The sequence below is a fragment of the Erpetoichthys calabaricus genome, chromosome 4, assembly GCF_900747795.2.
Source record: "Erpetoichthys calabaricus chromosome 4, fErpCal1.3, whole genome shotgun sequence".
In the NCBI taxonomy this organism is placed as follows: domain Eukaryota; kingdom Metazoa; phylum Chordata; class Cladistia; order Polypteriformes; family Polypteridae; genus Erpetoichthys; species Erpetoichthys calabaricus.
Window position 1 is genome coordinate 145,506,538 of NC_041397.2, and position 24,570 is coordinate 145,531,107.

Genomic DNA, 24,570 nt, shown 5'->3' on the forward strand with positions numbered 1-24,570 from the left:
TATGACGTTTACTTTGTTTTCTACTCTGTCTTCTATTTCTGACCTCGCTTTGTCCTGCTATTTTTTCAATTACACCTGATCCGTGATGATTATTTTCCCTTTTTTCGAGTAATAATTTCCTTTTGTTTGTGCTAATGCAATCTATACTATCTTTTTTTGATACTGTAGCGACCTCTGCGTCCGGCTTGAAAAGAGAAGAAGTAAAAAAAAAAAAACAGACAGACGTAGTAAAGTCTCACAAATGTTTTACTTGAACAATCAAGTAAAAGAACGCTGACTTCATAACCCCAAACACAACCTTTTGGCACCCTCTCCAACCCTTCCTCCCATCCCGGGAAATTACTGCATCAATCAATAGCCTGCTGTCAGTCTTCCGTGCTGTACTCCACCCTCCCTCAGTCGAACCTAACAGTCAATCCAAAAAAAAGGCTTCAACCTGGAAGGGTCACTACAATACTTTCGAATTTTCCTGCTTTCATATTCTTTACCTTTCTCTGCATGTGTATCGCACCGTCATTTTTTTTCAGCCTTTCGAATTCCACTGCTTTCATAATCTCTAACCTGCTCTGCATGTGTATAGCACCAACGTTTTTGAACATCTTTAGATAGATAGATAGATAGATAGATAGATAGATAGATAGATAGATAGATAGATAGATAGATAGATAGATAGATAGATAGATATGAAGTTATACTTTGTCTTTTAATTAATTTAAGCCCGATTGGACATGCTTTTTTTCAATTCCACTTGTTCCGGACTGATTATTATTCTCCTTATTTTCTGAATTTGCACCTAGATTATTCTTTTTCTTTTTTGCATTTTTTTCTCTCCAACGCTTTTGAGTCTCTTTTCTCCACGCTGCTCTTTCTTCTTCACTTAGTCGTCAATGTTTCATCTATAACATATTGTCCTTATACACTTTATATGCGCTGAGAGCCCAGGATCTGGGTGTGCTCAAAGCCTTGACACGACTGAGTGTTTTGTTGCCTGTGGTCTTATTTAATATTGGTTGTAAGTAGGGCATGTCTTACAAGAATCTCATGTTCTACGTCCCCGCGAGATGGTCCTGGGTCAATCTCTTGGTGCAAAGGTTCATGTTTAAGGTCACCGCGACTCGCTCCGTGGCCAATCTCTTTCATCTCGTGGGTCTTTTAAGTGTCTTCTGTGATCTTCATGCGAAGATCACGTCTCGTCTGCCTAGTCATTCTCTCCCAGGATTTTTTTTATAATACATATATATATATATATATATATATATATATTTGCTTTTTATCTTCTTGAAAAAAAATTTATCTTAAATTGCTTGTTGTGTAGATCAGTTCAACTGCAATAATCCATTTCACCCAGACCTCTTACCTGAAGTGCACTTAAACAGAACCAAGTAGGAAGGTGTGATATCACAAATGGTCAACCCAAAAATGTATATGGAACTCTAATTCATCATCAGACACACTCACTCCCATTCAATTTATAGCTGCTGATTAAGTTAAATGCAAAATTTCACTGTAGAAGAAAACCTGAGCGTTCAGAGACAACTCATACAGAAATTGTTACTGTCACAGAGGAAGTAATTATAGCCACTTACTGACAGATTCAGAATTCAGGGTTTAAACATATTTTAATTAAATGTAATGCCTTCTTTATTTTTCTTTTCTACAGATGAGGAGAAAATTAACTGTTCATTTGAAGAGGGGATGTGTTACTGGACACAAGACCTGAAAAATAATGGACAATGGACACGACTCAATAGAGGAATATTCCCACCATTTTCTGGACCTGAATTTGATCATACTTTTGGGAATAGCACAGGTAATTATCAGTAAACAGTCCTAAAACTCCTGTGGTTTCTATGTTATGGTATGTCTATTGCTTCTGCATCATCTTTTAACATATGAAAATGTGCTTAACTATCTAAAAATTATCAGCTTTTTAGCCCTTCCCTGTTCTTCTCTAGTTGTTGCTTATACTACACTCTGTTCTAACGCAACATTTATTTTCTCAGCTTTATCCACTCCTTTCCTTCCTGTATACTACATGCAATTTTTTTTCTTTTTTATTCACACAAGTCACACATCTGACTATGGTTAGAAAGCCAAAACCTTTTTCTCTAGCCTTCTTTTCCATTTTAAAAATGGGAATAGGTTTTGCTTATGTTTTCCCTTAAAATGCATAAGTCTTGCATGTACTCTGGTCATAAATTCAAACAGACACTAAATTCTTTTTCACTGTTTCTGATACCAATGAACCACAGCTATTTATTCCTATTACTTTTGAAACAACAATAAGCAGTGAATCCAAATTTGAAAGTAGGGACCTAGAATTTAAGTAGGGAGTGATCCAATGAATGGCCAGTTTTTTGCTTTTCCCAATCACCTGGTGCCTCAAGTATAAATGGTGCATACACACATATATGTTGCGTACACCCGTTTTCAAGCTTACTTAGACAAATATAAAAACTAAACTTGGCATAAAGCCACACAAATTTTCACAGCAGCCTCACAATATGTGTGCACAACTTTCTGTTTAGTTTTGCAAACAGGCAGCACCCAGCTGCAAAACAGTACTACTGTTTCTGTGTCATTTTTATTTTTTATTTTCGCATCCATGATTTGGATTTTATCAAATACACCAAAATGAATTGCGTATCATTAACAAATGTAATTCACTTTATTTTAATCACTCTATGACAATATATATTGGTGTAGGTAATGACCAAACTATTCCAACTACCATAGCTGCTGTAGTGTTGTTAGAAGACATCACAAATGGAAGAATTAGAAGAGAGCGGATATTTATAGATGATGATGACTGGCTTCTAAGTTGATTTCGATTTCCAATAGCTATCCTCTTGGAGCTGTGTGCTGAATTGGGGATGGCTTTACAAAGGCAGAATTTGATGAATTGTGCTCTACCTGTACCTTTGCAAGTTCTGTTCACCCTTGGGTTTTTAGCCACAGGCGCTTTTTAACAAGAAATTGCTGACTGAGCGGGTATTTCACAATCATCACTAAGTCATGGTAAATGTCATAGTGTAATTTGCAGCAAGGTTAAGTTTTCCAAATGTAGTCCGAGTGATTGACTGCACACACATTGCTTTTGCAATGGTATTGAACTAGTTTAATCAGCCAGGGATGAATCACTGAAATGAGCTGGCCTATAAAAACGGCCTATAAAATTGGCAACTCCGCACAGTCACAGGTGCTTTTTCTAACTAGTGCAGCAAAAGGCAACCAGTCCTTTTAAGGATGGCAAGTCACCTCAAAGAACCATGTAAAGAGCAGGGAATCTATCCATTGTGGTGCTCTGTGCCGACACGATAAAGGCGCCTTCATAGAACGAATTTGCTTATGTAAATAGAAAGCAATTCCACTCTTAATGTGCTGCTATATAGTGCACAGAAAGTGTGTCACATTGTGCAAGCATGTAGTATGCTGAATAATGTGGCACACAATTGTGGCTTGCCCATACCAGAAGAGATGTGGTATGATGAACCTCACCCCGGCCCACCAAATGATCAGTCAAATCGAACAGCGTTACCACTTTGTTTGAATGTAATTAGTAGAATGTAAAAACAGGTAATCAGGTACAGAATGTTTTTTTAACCAATTTATTTAATTTGTGGTCAATATCATATATCACAGCCCTTATATTCCTTATTTCATTGGTCACATCTCTTACAACATCCATTTGTCTGGACACCATGTTTTAGTGTGAATTCTATGCGCAATGTTATACATGAGGCCCCTGGTGCCTGCCCCAAAGAGTTCAGTTCCTTTTTAAGCGCACTATCAAATGTTTGATTTTTCACATGTACTATTATCCTGTAAGATTAATAAGGGCACCAGTGGAAATGTTTTTTTGACATATAATTAAAAGTCATTTTTGTAGATGTAAACGATAAGATGGTCTGATGTAATAAAAACCACAATATTAGCCTCTTTTTAAGTATCACTCTTGCTTTTAATACTGTAAAAATATATAGATAAAATGTTTATGCGTTTCTGTTGTGGTGAAAGTGTTTTGTTGGGGTGCCTGGTTACTTGTGGTCTGAGTAGTGACTGGAAAATGAGATTACAAGTAGACATGAAGTGTTTGCAGTGTTACTGGAGCCACCATCTGTGATATTTTGGAGAGCTGATGAGTGTGACAAGACATACTGTAGAACTACAACCACTTCTTCTCTGGATTGAGGGGAGAAAACAGGGGTGGATTGGACATGTAATTAGAATACCCTGAGTGCCTGAAATAGAATAGCCTTTTATCACTACAACATTCACCTGGTTACCTGGAGTGAAAAATCAAGTGAAGAGATAAGTGAAAACTTTATTGCACATTTTGTTACAATAAAGAAATCATTAGTATAAAAGAAATTTATTCTCAGCTCACAAGTGATTGTATTTAAATTGTTCACACTACATACATCAGATCAATAACAAACTGTGACCTTGGTTATATAATTATAGTGAAATGGCCCAGTTAGGATATATCGGGTTGGATAATGGATGTATGGATGGATTGCCCATGTTTTGTCAGTTTTGTGGTGTGCTACTTTAAAAAATAAATAATTAAAAGAGGTGCACCTAGGCTTGTGTATGTGGGTGCAGCAGTCCGTTGTGCGGTTGAAGAGAGTTCAGTGGGGACAGCAAAATGATTGTTAGCTCTGCACCTGCACAATTAATTCAGCTTCAGGATTATTATAGTTTTGCCTTTTTATATTACTTTTTACTTCTATATTTTTTCTGACTTTACTTGGAAATTCAGTTTAGTTAGAGTTTCCTTCATCATGTATTTTTAGTTTTAATTTACTTTTTATTTCACAAAGACATTTCTATTTTATTTTTATATCTATCAGTTTCAGTTTTAGTTTTAGTAATGGCATGGAGTTCCTATGGAGTTTAGTTTTGTGTCACAATCAGACAGAACTTTACACTAAACGGATTTGGATATGAGTTTAATGTTAGTGGAAGCTTACTACACTACATGTTTTACTATCTAGTTTTGTTTTTGCCTGATAAAAACAAGCATAATCAAAAACAGATACTGAGTATGAACAATTTTACACAATGTTATAATTTTTAAAATATTTTCTATGTCATTTGCGCTGAACGAATCTGACTGTTGAAACTTTTTATATTTTCCTTTTATTGCCTAGAATGGGCCAATTTGTAGTGAAATTTAGGTGAATTTTAAGGTTTGAGGGGTTCTTACTCAAAATGTCTACAGCACACAATATATCTCTCTCCAAGACAATGTGCTTATAATGAATGCCTTCAATATCCATCCATCCATCCATTTTCCCCACCTGCTTAATCTGAACACAGGGTCATGGGGTTCTGCTGGAACCAATCCCAACCAACACAATGCGCAAGGCAGGAACCAATCCAGGGCAGGGCGCCAACCCACCACAGGACACACACACACACACACACACACACACACACACACACACACACACACAAACACACGCAAGTACACGCACACACATACACACACACACACACACACACACACAGCACACACATTAGGGACAATTTAGGATCGCCAATGCACCTAACCTGCATGTCTTTGGACTGTGGGAGGAAACTGCCTTCAATATTGTATTAAAAAATCTCCAGTACTGGGCTTAGTTATTTTCTACCAGCTATATTGAACTCTGATTCCACCTTAGGCACATACAATTTATAGACATAATTTTGCCACCTGCAGGCCTGAAAAGATATCAAAAATCAGAAAACAGATTCTACTGTGTTCTGACAGGTGTGATCATGAAAATCATGGGAGCTTAGGAAGAAAATGTCTCATAGACTTGAATCAGTGTGCAGACCCCACCTAGCTGTATTGAAGGAAACAAAGAAAAACAAGCATGTAGTGTGAAGGTTAGGGGTGGTGAGACTTAAATAGCCCAACATAAAGTACAGTAAATCCATAATGAGCAGAGCAAGAGCAGGTAATAGGAGTATGGACAGACACAAAACGACAGAGATAGTATCTGAGATTAAGAACAATATATACAATATCTAAACCTCTTTATCCAAAGTAGGATTACAGGAAACCTGGATCCTACTCCAGCAGGTTTGGATGCAAAATCCCTGGTATGCAATATGTATGATATAGCTGATGTTAAGAGCAAAAAGAATATGATATTTCAACTGTCTATTTTGAGTGAGACAGAAACATTGAAAAAGGTGGACAGATATTTTAAAATATAATTCTGCAGCTGGATTAATTTCACAATATCAGGTATTTTGAGCCGTGGATATGAACTAAAAAAGATAAATTAACAAATACAGAATAAATATAAAAACACATTAGTATGTTTAGTTTGTCATCACTTGGTAGACTGTTTTTGCCTACCTACTTGTAATTCAGTAGATACATTGCCAACTCAGGAATTTTATAAAGTTTGTATTGCTTCGTTGTTGAACTACATTTTTTAAAGCAAAAGTGATTGGTCAGTAACAATATGCTGATCTTGTATGATGACATTGTTAGTCTCTCGATCAGTGCCTTTTTATTTTCAAAAATCGGGAGTGGACTCCCCTAGACTTTCTCGTATACTCAGATATCGGGATGGATATCTGAGTAGTAAATCATAAGACAGTAATTATATTTTTATATTATGTACATTAAAGAATCATCAACAACAAATCAAATCAAATGAATAATATATTTAACAATTATTATAAAATTAAAGTTGAATAAATTGGACTCTGCAGCTACATAGATAAAAAAAAATTGAGTATGTGTTCAGGTCCAAAAGTTAATACAAATCTACAATTTTGGTGTAGCAACCACATGCTGAATTTCATCCATCTATCTTGTTGCGTGTTTGAGTTATTGTGTTTACACACACACAGACACTTACACAGATAATTCCAAAAAACAGTATTTTCTCACTTAGGGAGGTCTAAAATGTCAAGATTAATTAAAATCTCAAGGTCAAATTTTTTCATGATTACTAAACTTTCTCTATGCTTGGTATACGAGAAAGTAAAAATGATTTTTCCTTGTGCAAAGTGGCAGGTGAATTATTGTCGACAAAAAGCAGTCACCTGAGAAATAACCTGAAATGTTACTCACTCATGATATTTGTGTCCATACAGTAAAGGTTTTGTTGACCAGCATTTTTCCAATTTCATGTGTTTGAATTATATCTTGACATACACAACAAGCAGAAAGAAAGGCTTCACATAAATCGCTTTCTATTTCACATGCTTTACGCACCCATATTCAGTTTGCTCTGTCACTGCAAGTGCTGTGTGAACACCCACCCTCTGTCACCAGTCGTTCACTGGATGAATATATGCGGGCGGCTCGTGGTGGATGACTTTCTGTTTAGAGTTAAAAGGGTTAAAGACTAACGGCAAGAATATTCTATCAAAAATGAAAACTAAAAATATTTTTAGTAAATTATTATTTTATTTCAGGTAGTCTTTCCAGCTACTTTAATAGTGTCTTTTAGTTTTAGCTTTATATTTCAGTTTTGTTAATTATTTTATTTCAGTTTACGAAAATGTTTCTTTAATAATAGTTACAGTTTTGATTTTAGTTTTCTATAACTATAATAACTTTACTCAGCTCTTCCCCATTGATGCAAGGGTCTCATTAGGCTTTTGACAGTTTTAAGGTAAGGAACTCCCTGTGATTTTTAACACCCCTTTTTGGAATATTTATTGGCAATTTATTTTGAGATTTTAAACCTTCACCACCAGTTTTATCTGGTATTATTATGAAGAGCACTACCATTTTATGTAACTATCAGTTATCATTTGCCCTATTCATCCTTGGTTATGACTATCGATTGATCTGGGTTCAAACTGCCAATGTGCAGCTAACCCATACCGTCACAAGTCTACATAACCACTTTTTCTATGTATTTATTGTAATGTGCAGTGCAACATCTCATATTCATGGAGAATTTCTTATATTTACATTTACAGGGTTCTATATTGCCACTAATCAAGAGCCAGGAATAATGAGTTATAACCTCCTTAGTCTTGCCCTGCGTACTGCCAATCATCCACAATGTCTAAGCTTTTGGTAAGTACAAGAACTAAGTATCCGATATATGTAATCCAAATATATTTGTTAGTACTGTTTCTGTAGAAAATTGAGTCCCATAAGGATCAGTGTTGGGGACACTATTTTTTTTTTTCATTTCTGTATAAGAATTAGATCTCAATTTTATGAAATACATAGGTTAAGTATGAAGATGATACTGAAATCAAGGTATTAAAAGATATTTTAGGGTAAGCAAAGCTTTACAGAGTGGATGTTTGGCAAATCTGAAGTATAATATACCTTAACATTTTCTAACCCACTTAATTGAATTTTATAATTGCAAAGGGCAGATGCCAATCAAAGCAAAACGAAGTGTTAATTGGGACAGTACCTTGGATATGACACCAAGGCACTCGGTCACAAAACTCTGACAATTTAGAGTCCCTTATTAACTTAACACTCTAGTCTTTGGGATGTATAATGAACTGTGGAGTAAAAAGAAGAAAAATCCATAGTTTTAATGGAGAGAATTTGAAAATACCATACATACAGTGAGCAGAGAGGTGGTTGTCCTATTCATTGAGCCACCTTAATTTAAAATATAAAAACAGTTTTATATACAGTATTTTGATGTAAAAATATTTTAATACTAGCCGACGCCCGCCGTAGCATACGGCGGTGTAAGAATAGGAACAGAAAATGGTGAGAAAGAAATTCAGAAATCAAGAAGAAATAAATACTTCTTGAAAGACGCAGTGTGCATGTAGAATTTTCGGCCAAGCAGGATTACGTGTGAAAGTGATAAATAAATCAGGCTTTCCGAATTTACATGCTATGGCCATGGCATCCTGATAGTTTTGTTGCATGTATCTTGGACTTCCTGGAAATGTGGACGGTAATATGATCATTTTGCCTACACGTACATTGTTATTTACAGCGTTTGTTTACAGTGCGTCTGATAGTTCCACGCGCAGATCTTGTTGATGTAATCTGAGATAGTTGAGATGCGTGCCCTCTGTTTTAACATATGCATCTACGACATACTGTTGGAATAGTTTGCCGCTGGAGTGCAAAATACTAAATGTATTCCTCATTGCTAATCTGTACGCATAAAATTGGTATTGAGTAAGCCTTATTTGCTCGCCGCTTCTTTTATCGGGAACATGTTGTAAATCTTTGTGCCAGCCAATGTCTCCGTAAGGGAATAAAAGTGGGTAATAAAAGTGGGTAAACCATAGGATCACAATTCATATTGAGCGTGGAAATCTGTTTACAGGAGTTGCCTATGGGATAGATGCAAATGTCACTTTCGGCAGGCGTTTTGCCATCTTCTTCGATGAAAGTAGCTGCAATGTCGGGGCATTGTATCATTGTAAATCCTGCTTAGGGTTTCCTTGAAAACCATTCGTACAGATGCTGTTTGATTGGACTGAGCAATTTCATGCATGTGTTTCTATGATTTAGCGAAGGGGTTGATGGTTCTGAGCATGGAATCTAGCTGGAGAAGTACATTTTCGCTGCATGCAGAGTTTGCTTTATTTTGTAAGTGTACTTAGTAGCTTGCACTGTGTCAAAAACATACAACTGTCCATATCCTGGAGAGGTAGAAGTGTTAGCGTATAGTGGAGAGATTTGGTGATAAATTTGCCCGTGTATTTTAAAACTTGTCCGTGGCCAAGAGGTTGAGTTATCTGTGCACCCATGAAAGCAAACGCTAAAGAAGAGTTGTATTCTCGAATGTGTTCGCGATAATTTTTAGCTTCTGATGTTTGCTGTGTAAGAAGCTGTTGTAAAGACACAGGTGGCTCCCGCAAAGGTGGTAAAGATACTTTACCATTGTGGCAGCACCTTGAGTACTTGTTGGATGTATTACGCTCAGCAGGCCAGTATAGTGCATGACATGGAAGAGGACGAATAGGAATCGAGAAATGCTGTGTCGGCTGCGTGTGGGCGGGACCGGTTTTGAAGTGGAAGCAGGACAAACCAGAAGAGAAATATATATAAGAGATAAATGAAACAAGACACAAGCAGCAAAAAGGTACATATAAGAGGAAAAAAAGTTAATCTAAACCAACTAGATATTAGATGGATATCATCCTGCCAGTCTGCTTTCACTTTGTAGTTGGGATACAGAAAAGCAGCTTAGCGTCTTGTAAGGGTGATATATGACAAGCCTGCCTGTAACATGCCAATGGCCCTCTTCTTCTGGTGAGTTATTATTGAATGCACAGGCCACTGGATACATGTGACCCTTATCATACTGTGACTTTACCTTTTAAAACGTGAGTGAATTGGGCATTAGATCTTATTGAGTACATTTTCACTGAACAAGCTTTTGCAAGTTTGGCCAGTTTCCATGCTTCTCTGCACAAGCTTTATAGCTGGTCAAACGGCAAGAGCAAACAGACAACATTTTGTGAAAGTACACAAGCTAGACTGTTTTCACATGCTAGAAAATGTATTTCTTTTTTTGGAAGTTAATGATACAGGTTTATGCACTAAAATTAATAGCAAAAGTCTTAATAGAAAAATCTATATTCTAATTGTTCATGGAAGATATTAGTAGTTTCATGTACTGTATCTGTTTGTCTGAATGTTATTTTTTAATGCTACAGAGATATTAAAGTGAGTAATACCAGGGCCAATGACTTCATACTTTGGTAGGCAATCTAGGGATATTCAGAGATATCTTGAAGTTCTGATGAATAATTTGGAAGATTGTAAAGTCAGAAATAAGCACCACTTCATAATACATTAATACTTTTTTCGGTGAGCCCTAAACATAACTTTTTATTGCTGACCATGCTGTGTTGTCAAGTGTTACTGTAAACTGACACATATATATTTAAAATACTGTTTAATGTTCTAATTTATATCAGGATATAATATATATTTATTTATTACCTTGCAATTTAGATTTGAAATTTGTTTATTGTAAAAGTTCAAACTATCTTAGTAATAAATGGGTAAAAACCCTCTGGAGAAAATGCACTATGCTGTATAAGCAGGTTAGTAAAAAACAAAAAAGTAAAAAAAAATATCATTTAAAGGAAAACTAAGATATTATCAAAAGTACTTCTTGTATAGCAGCAATATGATGCATAAATGAGTCAGAAAAAGAAATGAATTCTAAAACCTGATGGTAATAAAAAAAAGAAATCCAAAAAATGTATATATGTCTACCAAAACGCACCACCAATTATATAGTTAATTTTAAATACAGGTTTAATATATATATGTGTGTGTATATAATATAATATACACATAATAAAGCCTTTGAAGCAAAAATTATTTAAAATAAATTCCAATAGATAAATACAGTGTAACATCGGTTCACGAACGTCTCGGTAAATGTACAAATCGGTTTACGACCAAAAAGTTCGCCAAACTTTTGCCTCGGTTCACGACCACACACTCGGTATACGAACAAGCCAGTTTCCCTTTCGATTTGTACATGTTCAGTCTCTCCCTGTGCATTTCCTGGGCGACACACACACAGGCAGCGCCAGAGAGAGACAGAGGCACACACACAGGCAGCGCAAGAGAGAGCCGCGCACACACACAGGCAGCACCAGAGAGAGACAGACGCACACACACAGGCACCGCCAGAGAGAGACAGAGGCACACACACAGGCAGCGCGAGAGAGGGGGCTGGACTCATAAGGTAGGAAGGCAGTTAAAGAATGCACTGGGCTTGATTTTGTTTTCACTTCTGTTTACAGCGATTGGTTCATAGCGTGCATTGTTGCAATGTTACTTTTTTTGGTGGTTTATTAAATTACGGATTTTTTCAAATGTTCATTTTTTTTCCTGTGCTTAAAACTCTTTAAAAAAAGTGTTTTTAGCCAGCGGTTGGTAGCGCAAACTATTGCAGTGTTAGTTTTCTCTGTTGTTCAAGGTTTTCTCAGTGTTATTCAATGTTTTTACATTTAGTTTACTATTACGCTGTGCATTCTATGGTTTAATTAACTATATTTGTGCTTAAAAACTTAAAAAAAATATGTATTTACATACAGTTTGTACGGTCTGGAACGGATTAGTTGTATTTACATACAATCCTATGTTAGAAATTGCTTCGGTTCATGACCAAATCGGTTTACGACCAGAGTTTTGGAACGAATTGTGGTCGTGAACCGAGGTTCCACTGTACACCAAAAATGTAATACAGAACTTATTATGCTGTAAATGTAGAAATATCTGTTATTTCCCTTACTATTGGGTAGTGCCTTGTTTGTCTTGCAAAGTGCTTTATAATGGACCTTGATGTGAAAAGCTGTATATACAACACATTTTTTCCATTGTGATGTATCACAGGGCTTTTTCAACAGTTTTCTCGATAAGAGTGATGTATACGGTCCTGGGTTAGAATCAGCATATCTGATTTCGGACGGTTGAATCTACATGATTTTCACTGTGCTGGTAGATGCAAATTGGTTGCTTTAAAAGAAAACAAAACATTTTTCAACAGAATGTATCACGGGAGAGAAATGAAGGCCAAGTATGTATTTAATATATATAGTAAATGTTAATATAGTAATAAAGTGGAAATAGTAAAAGCAAAAAAAAAAAAAAAAACAACACTTACCCTACAAACCTCTGTTAAAAGGCAAACAAAATGGCAGTGAACCCTGACTAAAAAAGTTAAAGGTCTTGTAACTCAATGATGCCATGTTAGTGGTTCTTTTGAGAATGTTCTGGGTGATGCATCAGGAATGAATACATTCCTGAATTCTCAGTAACTTGCTCCTTTACCAGTGTGAGTAGTGGCCATTTCAAGATAGTATACAGTAGCATGACTCACTGACAGTCAAAGAAAGTTTTCATGTAATTTGTGAGTTTCTGAATATGATTGGTGTTTCTGGCAATATATTAGAATTAGAACCCCCTTTAGTGAGCCTCAAAGCTGCTTATTGAAAAAAATATCCTTCTCTTAACATGTAAATCAACTCTGGTAACAAGTGCAGTATAAGAAACATTGTAGCCAAGTTGAGAGGAGCTATACAAAATTCAGCAATAAGCATGGTCAATCTAAAATGCTAAACATATAGAAGAAAAAGGTGAATTTTGTAGTGTGGCGTTTGAGAGGCAGTAGGTATTCTCCATCTGTCTGTATTTACTTATTCATTAAGAAACTTTCCCTAAGTGTGTGCAATATAGAAGGATGTTTATATGTTTAGATACATTTACAAATTAGTAAAAGTTACTTTAAATTGTAGAAACTTGGCTGCTCTATGTCAGTGTTTCTTAATCTTATGGTACCGTCACAGTTGTAGTGACACCTTGCGAGGCATTTCAACACAAAAAAGCTTTTATTATTAACTTTTATCCATTTATGAAAGTAGTTTAGAATTAAAAAAAAAACAATTTGTACTTGCTGTGAGGATGAGGTGATCAATTAGCTGTCATTTGCAGTTGTTTCTTCTTGTAGTGTCGTGCATCAGATTAGTTGTATTTTAATATAGCACCATACATAACCTTGATAATAAAAGGTTTTGTATTCATTCTTTGGTTGTAATGAACATGGCTACAGTTGTGTGTCCAACCACCTGTCCATTTTATAACCAAACTAGGGGGTTCCCTACTGCTTGTTTCACTCGCCAACTCCCCCAGCCTGCGCTATGCGCCAGCCACTTCACGTCTCTGCCACTCACGTTGTGAAGAGGGGGGCTGAATGCATCCCAAAGAGATGCGGCTGCTCCTCCGAAACCCCCTCTTAAATGGTGATACAATAGGAAACAAATTGGTTTTTTTTTAACCTCCTCTTTGCTCGATCAGCTGCTGGCTTGCTGCTGCTGCTATGCCGCGTGATCTGCATTTTACGTGGTGCTTTGAACATCTAAAAGCCTGTACAGCAGCTGTCCTACTCTTTGTCTTTTATTTCCGGCCCCGGGCATGGTTAAATCTCTTGGCATAAACTCTCATTTCGCGGGATGTGAGTTATTGATATTTTTTAGTTTTTAATTTAAAAATGGAATAAGAATCTGAAAATCTAATAACATCACTAAACTATCGATAAATTCTGAAAAGAATGATACCAAACATATATATGTAGGTTTTAAAATAAGCCCGATTTTAAAGCGTGACAAAAAAAAGGTGACATAAAAATTCGACATAAAATCGTTGCACTTTTAGGTTTAGGATTTTATATATATAGAGTAGATTATTCAGGTCGGCTGCTTTTTCTGAAAGCATTGTAATGCTAAGGACATCATAAACTGTCTTAAGAATGATCAATAATTTGAAAGTGTTTTTCAAAACCCATCAATAAAATGGCATGTTAAGTCCTTCATAATATACTTGGTCACCTCACTGCTTGTAATTGCTAAGTTCTTCTTAAACAGGCAACTCCTTCTGCTGGCCACAGCCACAGACAGAAAGAAGAAACAGGAAATAAAGAACATGGAAAGATAGGAGCTGAGGTTTGGTACATTTGAAAAGAGATAGTACAGCTACAATAAAGAATGCCCACTTAGAAGAACATTCATTGAATTATGTGCCTGTGTTTCCAACAATCACCTCATGAACATTTACACATTGTTTAATTAACCCAGTATGATTATAACTGGTATCCATACTGTAATGAATCTCTGCATTGAATGCACTGGTGATTTTGCAATCAGGACTTTTTACAAATATTGCGGCAAGGTATCTTAGGTGTACCAACAGATTCTTCATCTTAGCCAAAATCGACAGGGTGTAAAAACACAAGAATCGGGAGTTTGATGGTGAATGATAGCTGGTATTCCCTTCATCCATACCTGTTGACACCTGCAACTAACAGTCAGACAGCAGGCAAAGAAAAATGTAATGCAGCACATCAATAAACCTGCAGCATAGTGGAATGCAGGGTTTAGACATACTAGTTACTGTATTTGTAAAATGCTGTTACTCTGTCTACAGCATTTTTTTGCAATGCATTATATTCATTGTTCTCTATATTTGACAAGAAAACACACTGTGCACTGTCCAAAGAAGTATGTGATATTTAAAGCATAATGGAATTTATTTCATGATTGTACGATATTAACATATAAACAATTTACAAATCGCCACAAGGCAATTTAGTTAGTGTCAATGTGCCTGAAGGAAAGTAAAACAGGTTGTAATGTGCAGACTTACGGCAGGTTACTGGATGACGAATGGTTGAGTCATTCACTCACGCTCTCCTCACTAGTTTCTCAATAAGCTCTTTCATCAATTTCTTAATTGTTACTAGAAAATATATGCCTCTTTTATATATAGACCAGGGGTCTCCAACTCCACTCCTGGAGAGCTGCCGTGGCTGCAGGTTTTTATTCTAACCCTTTTCTTAATTAGTGACCAGATTTTTGCTGCTAATTAACTCTTTGCGTTAATGTTAATTGATGCACAACTTAAGACTTAGGCCCCTTAATTGTTTCTTTTTTCCTTAATTAGCAACCAAACAATATTAAGACAAAAAAATGCACCAACACATAAACAATGACCTGCATCCATCACACAATAACTGAAAGTAAAGTAAAGTAAAGGAATTTGAAGGCCTCAGTAATGTTGATCTGCTCAGGTCCCCAAAACATTTTGACAGCGCTCTTAAAAAAAGAAAATCAACAGTTTCGGAAATGTCTGCCATGGCAGAATGAGCACCATGGAATTAAATAACAGGTTTAATTAGCAACAAGAATTGGCTTCAAATTAAGAAACCGAATGAAGTGAAGTTGGTTGGAGTTTGAGGCCCCAACTTAGTTGGTCATCTGTTGGCACACTTCACATCAGATTTATGTTTAGGTGCCGTTTAAGGAAAAAAAGCATCAATTCAGTGGTCAGAGTCTCAAGAAAAGTCAATTAAAATAAAGGGAAATAGTTAATTAGCAGCAAAAACTGGTCACTAATTAAGAAAAGAGTTAGAATGAAAACCTGCAGCCACAGTAGCTCTACAGTACTGGAGTTGGAGACCCCTGATATAGACAAAGAAAAGGCACCCACAAAAACAGTTGTAAATATTTCTTTACTGTTTCAAGAAGAACACAAACACCACCTATATACAGACATGTCTAATGAAAAGAACTGGTAGGGGCAGACATCACTAACAGTTAACAATACAGTGGAACCTCGGTTCATGACCATAATTCGTTCCAAAACTCTGGTCGTAAACCGATTTGGTCGTGACCTGAAGCAATTTCCCCCATAGGATTGTATGTAAATACAATTAATCCGTTCCAGACCATACGAACTGTATGTAAATATATATATTTTTTTAAAGTTTTTAAGCACAAATATAGTTAATTAAACCATAGAATGCACAGTGTAATACTAAACTAAATGTAAAAACATTGAATAAAACTGAGAAAACCTTGAACAACAGAGAAAATTAACACTGCAATAGTTTGCGCTATACTGTAGCCTTATGACCCGATCACTGTGAACTTTTTTTTTTTTTTTGAGTTTTAAGCACAGGGAAAAAAGGAACATTTGAACAACTCCGAACTTTATTTAAAAGCCAACCATAAGCAACCAAGAAAGTAACATTGCAGGAGTTTACGCTAATAGCATTACAACCCGATCGCTGTAAACACTTTTTAAATGAGTTTTAAGCACAGGGGGGAAAAAAGGAACATTTGAACAAATCCAAACTTTATTTAAAAACCAACCAAAAACCACCAAGAAAGTAACATTGCAGGAGTTCACGCTAATAGCCTAACAACCCGATCACTGTAAACACTGTTTAAATGAGTTTTAAATACAGGGAAAAAAAAGGAACATTTGAAAAATCAGAAATTTAATAAACAACCAAGAAAAGTAACATTGCAATAATTCACGATACGAACTGAAAAATGAACATTTGAAAAATCCGTAATACAAAAACCAACCATAAACCACCAAGAAAACTCACTTTGCATGAGTCGAGTTTTGACATGAAGGAAGTGAGGAGGAACTGAGTGGAGAGGAGGTTACAGTTTTGAGGGAGAGTCCATCTCCGCGATGGAGGGATGTTCTCGTTCAGGTGTTTTCTTGGGTTTCTGGTGTTTTTAGCTGTTTAGCTGGTGGATCAGACTTCACAAAATTGCGGTCTAATGTGACTTGCCTTTTCCTACACTTTAAAATTTTTCGGAAACGCGAGACGACTTTGTCGTTCATCATGTTTATCACTCTGTTCATAACCGCTTTGTCAGGGTGGTTCTTTTTGAAAAAATCCTGGCAATCGTTCCATTTTTCCATGATAGCTTTTATCGCATCACTTTTTATAACCGCCCTTTCCTCTTCTTCTCTGGATGACTGCTCCTCGGTGAGCAACCTAAGCTGCTCCTGCTGGAGTTCAGCGAGTTCCTCCGTCGTCAGCTCCTCCTTGTGATCTAGGACCAGCTCCTCGATGTCCTCATTGTCCACTTCAAGACCCATGCTCTTGCCCATGGACACAATCTCATCCACAACAGGAGGCTCAAAGCTTTCTAAAACTTGTTCAGGAATGCATTCAGGCCAAAGTTTCTTCCAGGCCAAGATCAAGGTCCGGTGTGTGACGTCTTCCCAGGCTTTATCAATGAGGCAGATGCAATGAACAATATTAAAATGGTTCTTCCAGAACTCTTTCAGGGTCAAAGATGTCTCCTCGGTCACATTGAAACACCTGGCGAATAGTCCTTTGGTGTACAGCTTCTTAAAATTTGAAATAACCTGCTGGTTCATGGGCTGCAGAAGAGGAGTCGTGTTGGTGGGGAGGAACATGACCTTAATAAAGTCATACTCCTCGACCATATCGTCAACCAAATTTGGAGGGTGTGCCGGTGCATTGTCCATCAGAAGAAGGCATTTTTTTAGGCAGGTTATTCTCTTCGAGATCTCGCTTCACGGCGGGAGTGAAAGCCTCGTGCAGCCATTCCATTCCCCTTCGTGTTTGCCCTCCACATCACAGGCAGTCTGGCTTTGTTTACATTGTGCTGCTTGAAAGCACAAGGGTTCTCAAATTGGTAAACAAGTAGCGGCTTGATTTTTACGTTGCCACTAGCGTTAGCACACAGCAAAATGGTTAACCTGTCCTTCATTGGTTTATGGTTGGGCATAGCCTTCTCTTCCTGGGTAATGTAGGTCCTCTTCAGCATCCTCTTCCAGAACAATCCGGTCTTGTCACAGTTGAAGACTTGTTGTGGGATGTAGCCTTCGTCCTCCACTAAATTTGTGAAATTTTTCACGAATTCTTTCGCAGCTTCAGCGTCGGAACTAGCAGCCTCTCCATGCCTTACCACACTATGAATGCCACTTCTCTTGCGAAACTTTTCAAACCATCCTCTACTGGCTTTAAATTCCTCACTTTTGCCACTTGTAGAAGGATAGTTTTGCAGCAAATCGCCATGAATCTTCCTGGCTTTCTCGCATAACATCGCCTCACTTACGCTATCCCCTGCAAGTTGCTTCTCGTTCAGCCACACTAGCAACAGTTTTTCCACCTCTTCCAGCACTTGAGGCCTCTGCCTGGTTAACGCTGTAACTCCTTTTGCAACGTCAGCTGCTTTAATAGATTCTTTCTGGTTTAGAATAGTCGAAGTCGTAGATTTTGACTTCTTGTACTTGGCGGCAAGATCAGTAACACGAATGCCATGCTCATACTTTTCAATAATTTCTTTCTTTACTTCGATTTTAATTTTCTGCAAAACTTTCTTCTCACCACTCTTAACTTGCTTAGAAGCCATAGTTAACTGCAAAAGCACACGAAATACTGTAGAGCACAAAGAGTTCACAGGTAAAGCACGCACGTCTGACTGAGAACAATGAACAGGGAGAGGCTGAACACATGCTTAAATACAGTAATCGGCGCGTACAAACCGGAAGAGAAATGAAATACAGCACAAAGAGTTCACAGCGAAAGCATGCACATGCAAGCACGCACGTCTGACCGAGAACAATGCAACACATGCGGAAATCATTGGTGCGCACAAACCGAAAGGGAAACTGGCTTGTTCGTATACTGAGTGTGCGGTCGTGAACCGAGGCAAAAGTTTGGTGAACTTTTTGGTCGTAAACCGATTTGTACGTGTACCGAGACGTTCGTGAACCGAGGTTCCACTGTATACATATGACATCTCATATGTATAACTGTGGTCATCTAAAAGTTTAGTGAAAGTAGCAGTTTAAAATAGGGATCAGATGAGAAACAATGAAAATGCAATTGTAAAGTAAAGAGGACATTCAAAATATGCCTTTGTAGTTCATAAATAAAGTATTCAAGAAATGTACAAGAAAATAAATGTCCAGTCTTTAGGTACAAATTTTAACAACACAAAAAAAGAAGGAATAACACACTGCAATGATTAAACTATTGTCACTTGCAACACATTGTTTAACATGAGTCAACAAATTACTGTGTGTTGCTCTACGGGGAATGTGCATTGTCTGTGACTGAAGCAGCAAAGTTCTGGGATACTTTAATATTAAGTGATAAAGTTAATGCGATGGTCATAGTAGGTAAAAGTGACAGATTAGTCCATATAGCAGACCAATTAGTTGGACTGGAAAAGTAAAAAAAGATGGTCTATAACAGTTGTGACGAACGGCCGGGTCCCATGCCCGGCTGGGATGCCCCTGCTGTGTATACTCCGGGGGAGCAGCCATGGACAGCTCAATACCTCCCCCGGGGCGCTTGGTGGCAGCCTCCCTGGCCGACGCTGATTCCGCAACCTCCCACAGGGCTCCATGGGATATGGAGTCCTCCACAGCTTGGTTGGGGCCTGGGGTGGCCGCTAGGGGGGGCTGTCTCCTTCCAACAGCCCGGCTGGACGAATCTACAGCCCCACCCGGAATTGCAATTAGGACCAGGTGGTCAAGCACCTGGAATGCTTCCGGGTGGGTTATATAAAGGGCCAGCCACCACCACTCGATGGCCAGAGTCGAGAGGAGGAGGACTAAGTCTGAAGAGGAGTGGCTGTGCCAGAAGAAGGGTTGTTGTGATTACTGTGAGTGTTTTGTGACTGTGTTGGGCCTGTGGGACACGGGGAAGGCGTGCCCCACGGCTGAAGAGAAATAAAAGTCTGTTTATTTAAGTATGTGCCTCTGCGTCAGTCTATGCCGGGTCGGGTGCTATATACAGTAATCCCTCGCTATATCGCGCTTCGACTTCCGCGGCTTCACTCTATCGCGGATTTTATATGTAAGCATATTTAAATATATATCGCGGATTTTTTGCTGGTTCGCGGATTTCTGCGGCCAATGGGTCTTTTAATTTCTGGTACATGCTTCCTCAGTTGGTTTGCCCAAATGATTTCATACAAGGGACGCTATTGGCAGATGGCTGAGAAGCTACCCAACCACAGCGCATATTATGTATTAAATAAAACTCCTCAAATATATTGTGAGCACGGGGGCTGTTCGCACCTCTACAGGACACGGCCGATCCTCAAAAAACGCTGAAAGATTACCTTCACAGTGCTCCCTTCTTTGCTGGGCTTACATGTGGCTGCTTTGCAAGCGATATGCTTCCCGCACGGTGCTTCGCATACTTGAAAGATCAAACAGCACGTATTGATTTTTGATTGTTTGCTTTCCTCTCTCTGTCTCTCTTGCTCTGACATTCTCTGCTCCTAACGGAGGGGGTGTGAGCAGAGGGGCTGTTCGCACACTGGCCTAGAGGATAAAAAATGCTGAAAAATGCTTGCTCCCTTCCTTGCAGCTACTTTGTCCGGCGGTGCTTCGCATACTTAAAAGCCAAACAGCCCTATTGATTTTTGACTGTTTGCTTTTTTCTCTCTCTCTCTCTCTCTCTGACATTCTCTGCTCCTGACGTTCACTCCTTTGAAGAGGAAGATATGTTTGCATTATTTTAATTGTGAGATGGAACTGTCATCTCTGTCTTGTCATGGAGCACGTTTAAACTTTTGAAAAAGAGACAAATGTTTGTTTGCAGTGTTTGAATAATGTTCCTGTCTCTCTACAACCTCCTGTGTTTCTGTGCAAATCTCTGACCCAAGCATGACAATATAAAAATAACTATATAAACATATGGTTTCTACTTCGCGGATTTTCACCTTTCGCCGGGGGTTCTGGAACACAACCCCCGCGATTGAGGAGGGATTACTGTAGTGCCTTTCACACAGTGTATCCCATATCTTCAGAGAATTCTGTAAGGCACCACCTGACTAATGCAAAGCTCTTATGCATGTTGTGTAGCTCTTGTGTTTTGCTTGTGTGGCTAACAACTTCTCTACAAATTTCTTTAAAATGAGCTTGCTGAAGTACACTTGTTTTGTCTTGGTAGAGTAATATATTATACTCTAATTTACCCTTTTGTATTATTAATATGTACCTTTGTCAGAATGCTGCAAATCTCCCAGACTTACCACTGTTTATAAGGTACTGTACCATATAACTTCTCCCCACCTTCCCTTCTACATGTATAACCTCAGGCAATTCGGTATAGTAAAAGACAAGCAAGAGTTAAATTACACTTTAAATAATGTATTATTGATAATATTTATAAATAATAACAATATGCAAAATACATTTGAATATTGGCAACCATACAGCCTGATAAATGTTGATGTGTAGTTTCAGGTGGCACACAGACTTGTTAGTTACTTAAAATGTCTCTAGTTAAGGCATCATTTGTGGTCAGCTTTCTTCAGAACAGGCCGCATGCCTGTCTCAATATGGCTGCCGAGCTGTGCTCTTCATTGTGTTGTCCTTTTCAGTTCATGGTGTATGAGATGGTCTTTCATCAGTTTTGTAAGAGAGAGGGAGGTAAAGCAAGCAAATTTATAGTTTTTTTTTGTCCAACCCCTAGAGCCAATAGGGTGTCGTGGTACTTAAAGGCTTTTGATACCAGACAGTTCCAAATAGCCATGTCAGACCAATGGGGGGATAGAACACCTTCACACCTGCCACCCCCCAAAACCATATATTAAGGTAAAGCTTGGCAGTTAGGCAGCCTGGCTTTCCTGTGGGGATTGACTGAGAGACTTCAGCAGAGACATATTAGCCAAACTTGTTTGAGGCACTTCACCCAACCCAGTCGTAAAATTCAAAGAGACTCATTCCTAAATTTTTTTTTTTTTATGTAAAGTAAGGAATCCTTTTCTGACTGACATAAATAGGGTAATATGGGAGTCCTCCAAGTGAGCAAGGTAAGTCAGTAAATGAGATATTTCAGACCAGGTTTTTTATGACAGGTTATTAACCAACCAGAGTCACTCTGAATAATGCTGTTAGAGGATTTGGGATAATTGCTTAAAGATCAATGGAAAGCTAAATTCTTATTTACTGTAGATACTAATAAAGTTACTGCTTCTTATTATTTCAGTTACCAGGCAAATGGGAGATGTGGCCAATGATAAATAATGGAGGGGCATGGCCAAAGGTGTAATAAAAGATGTGTTAAACCACTTGCTTTATAACTACCAATTTTCCAGCAAAAGGAATAAAACAATTAAAAGTGATATTATACTAAAAATGATAGTGCTGTTTCTTGAATTTGACCCATATTTGCTTTTGAAAACTAAAAGGAAAAGCATGCAAGTATTTGTGCTTTCTTAAGTAATACATTATCTGTCTTTTTTTCATTTTAGGTACCATATGTATGGATCAGATGTCTATCGTTTAAGTGTGCTTCTTGACAGTATCTCAGGAACAACAAACACTATTTTTGAAAAAACTGGCAACTATGGAGACCACTGGAATTATGCTCAGATTACACTAAATGAAAAATATTATTTTGCTGTAAGAACCTTTTTCTATTGACTCAAAAAATTCCAGAAAGGTTCATACAGTATATTTTAAAATTTTCATTATTACTGAAAAAAATCTAATGGATAACAGTGTTAACTCAGTTATTGCATGTTCTTTACAATCTGATTTACAACTTTGTAAATGTGATCCTTTCACTCATCCATTTTCAGTCCTTGTCTTTTCTAATTCAGTTTTCTAAGGGCTGGGGCCTATCCCAGCAATATTGGGCACAAATCATTTAACAATCCTAGACACAGCAATATGTATTTATATACAAGACATATTTTGTAATATTTAATTTTAGAATCTTGTGGCTAACCTCTTTAATACAAATACTGTATTAAGGATACTGGATAAAAACTGGATCTCTGTTAGACAGGATGTGGTAACCTTCACAAGATAAAATATTAAAACAAGTAAAACATGAAAATCTAATACAGCATTAGTTATAGCTTAGGTGCATTTAAATGAGTAATACAAGAGTGTATTAGAAAAAAAGTAGTAGGTCATACTAAAAAGGATATAATACAAAAAAGGCACACTACACTAAATTAAAATCTAGAAAAAACGTTTACGAAGTACGGAAGGACATGGAAACAATGGACATTTGGGGAACATGATTGGATGCTTTAGCAAAGCCTCTAATATAAGGAATGCTTGAGCAAAGCCTCCAACCAAGTTCCCACTTTTTATTTCCTCATCTTCCACCATTATATGACAGCTGCATGGTACCTATAAAATAACAACAAAATTAGGAAATGAGGCAGAACACAAGCTAAATCCCGTCACTTCTCACCAATTTCTCTCTCTCTCTCGGTCCTTCTTATGCCTTGGTTCAGCCTTGTGCTTCTTCCCTGCATTATTTCTAGTCAAGACAAGATTGCTGAACATGTATCAGGTCAAAGGCAACCCTGTTTAACTGAAAGGACATCACATTAGATTTCCATGTATTGTCCCCTGGTTTCCTTACTTTTCTAAGCCTTTAGTTACTCTTAAAAGGCCATGTCCAGGGCAGGTGTAAGTAATAAAGCAACAACAAATCCCATTCACCCCAGGTAGGACCTTATTGCTACTTCTTTGGTTGTTTTTTCTCTGTCTCTATAACTGTCTAACTAGAGGGCCTGACGGTTTATGTTTTTTGTAGCATCCTGGAGAACACCACCTGAATAGGGTGTGCCAGTCCATCCACAGGGTGAACACACACACACACACATATTATGGCCAGTTTAGCAAATCAGTTCTTCAGAGTTTCTATTTCTTTTACTGATGCTTGTACCCATTTTACTTTTGGGAAACCATGCATGATACCGGCTCCCACATCCACGTTTCTTGTCACCCAAGAATGATATTTTTGTGGCCATTGTGAAAGTTCCTTAATTTTGAAGATTTCCCGCTGGACTACACTCTGCTTTTGTTCCACTGCAGCGCCTTTGCACCTGATAACCAGCCTGATATCCTTTTGTAAAAGTTGCCCTTGAATTTTGAAGCTCTTGGTTGTGAAAATAATTATTTTCCTCTTTTTTTTTCTGTATAAGCTAAATGGATCTCCAGGTATGGAATATTAAACAATGGTAATCATTTCCAAATAATTATAAATCAAAAATGCTATTTAAAAGGGCAGCAACAAATTTAGGATTTTAATGTTTTTACAAACAAGAATTGTCATTCACTATTTTTTCTGAAAAGAATAAAAATTGCTTTCAGATTACCATCAAAGCAGAAAAGAGAATGGGAAGATGGAACATCATAGCATTAGATGACATCAAACTAACAAATACAAGCTGTGTTGGAGTTGTACCAGAGCCTACTCATGTCCCACAGCCAACTATACCACCTTCAGAACCAAGTATGCCAACTTCTTAAAATAAAAAATAATCAATCCT

General features: G+C 37.5%; 1 protein-coding gene across 1 annotated transcript in view; it reads left to right on the forward strand.

Annotated features, from left to right (window-relative positions):
• The window catches only part of tmprss15 (transmembrane serine protease 15), a 159,572-nt gene that overhangs the window by 51,533 nt on the left and 83,469 nt on the right, over positions 1-24,570 (forward strand). The window contains exons 10-13 of the mRNA XM_051926620.1: positions 1,661-1,810; positions 7,942-8,041; positions 22,528-22,678; positions 24,392-24,533. Coding sequence (XP_051782580.1) covers positions 1,661-1,810; positions 7,942-8,041; positions 22,528-22,678; positions 24,392-24,533 — 543 coding nt within the window. The remainder of the gene's footprint in view (positions 1-1,660; positions 1,811-7,941; positions 8,042-22,527; positions 22,679-24,391; positions 24,534-24,570) is intronic.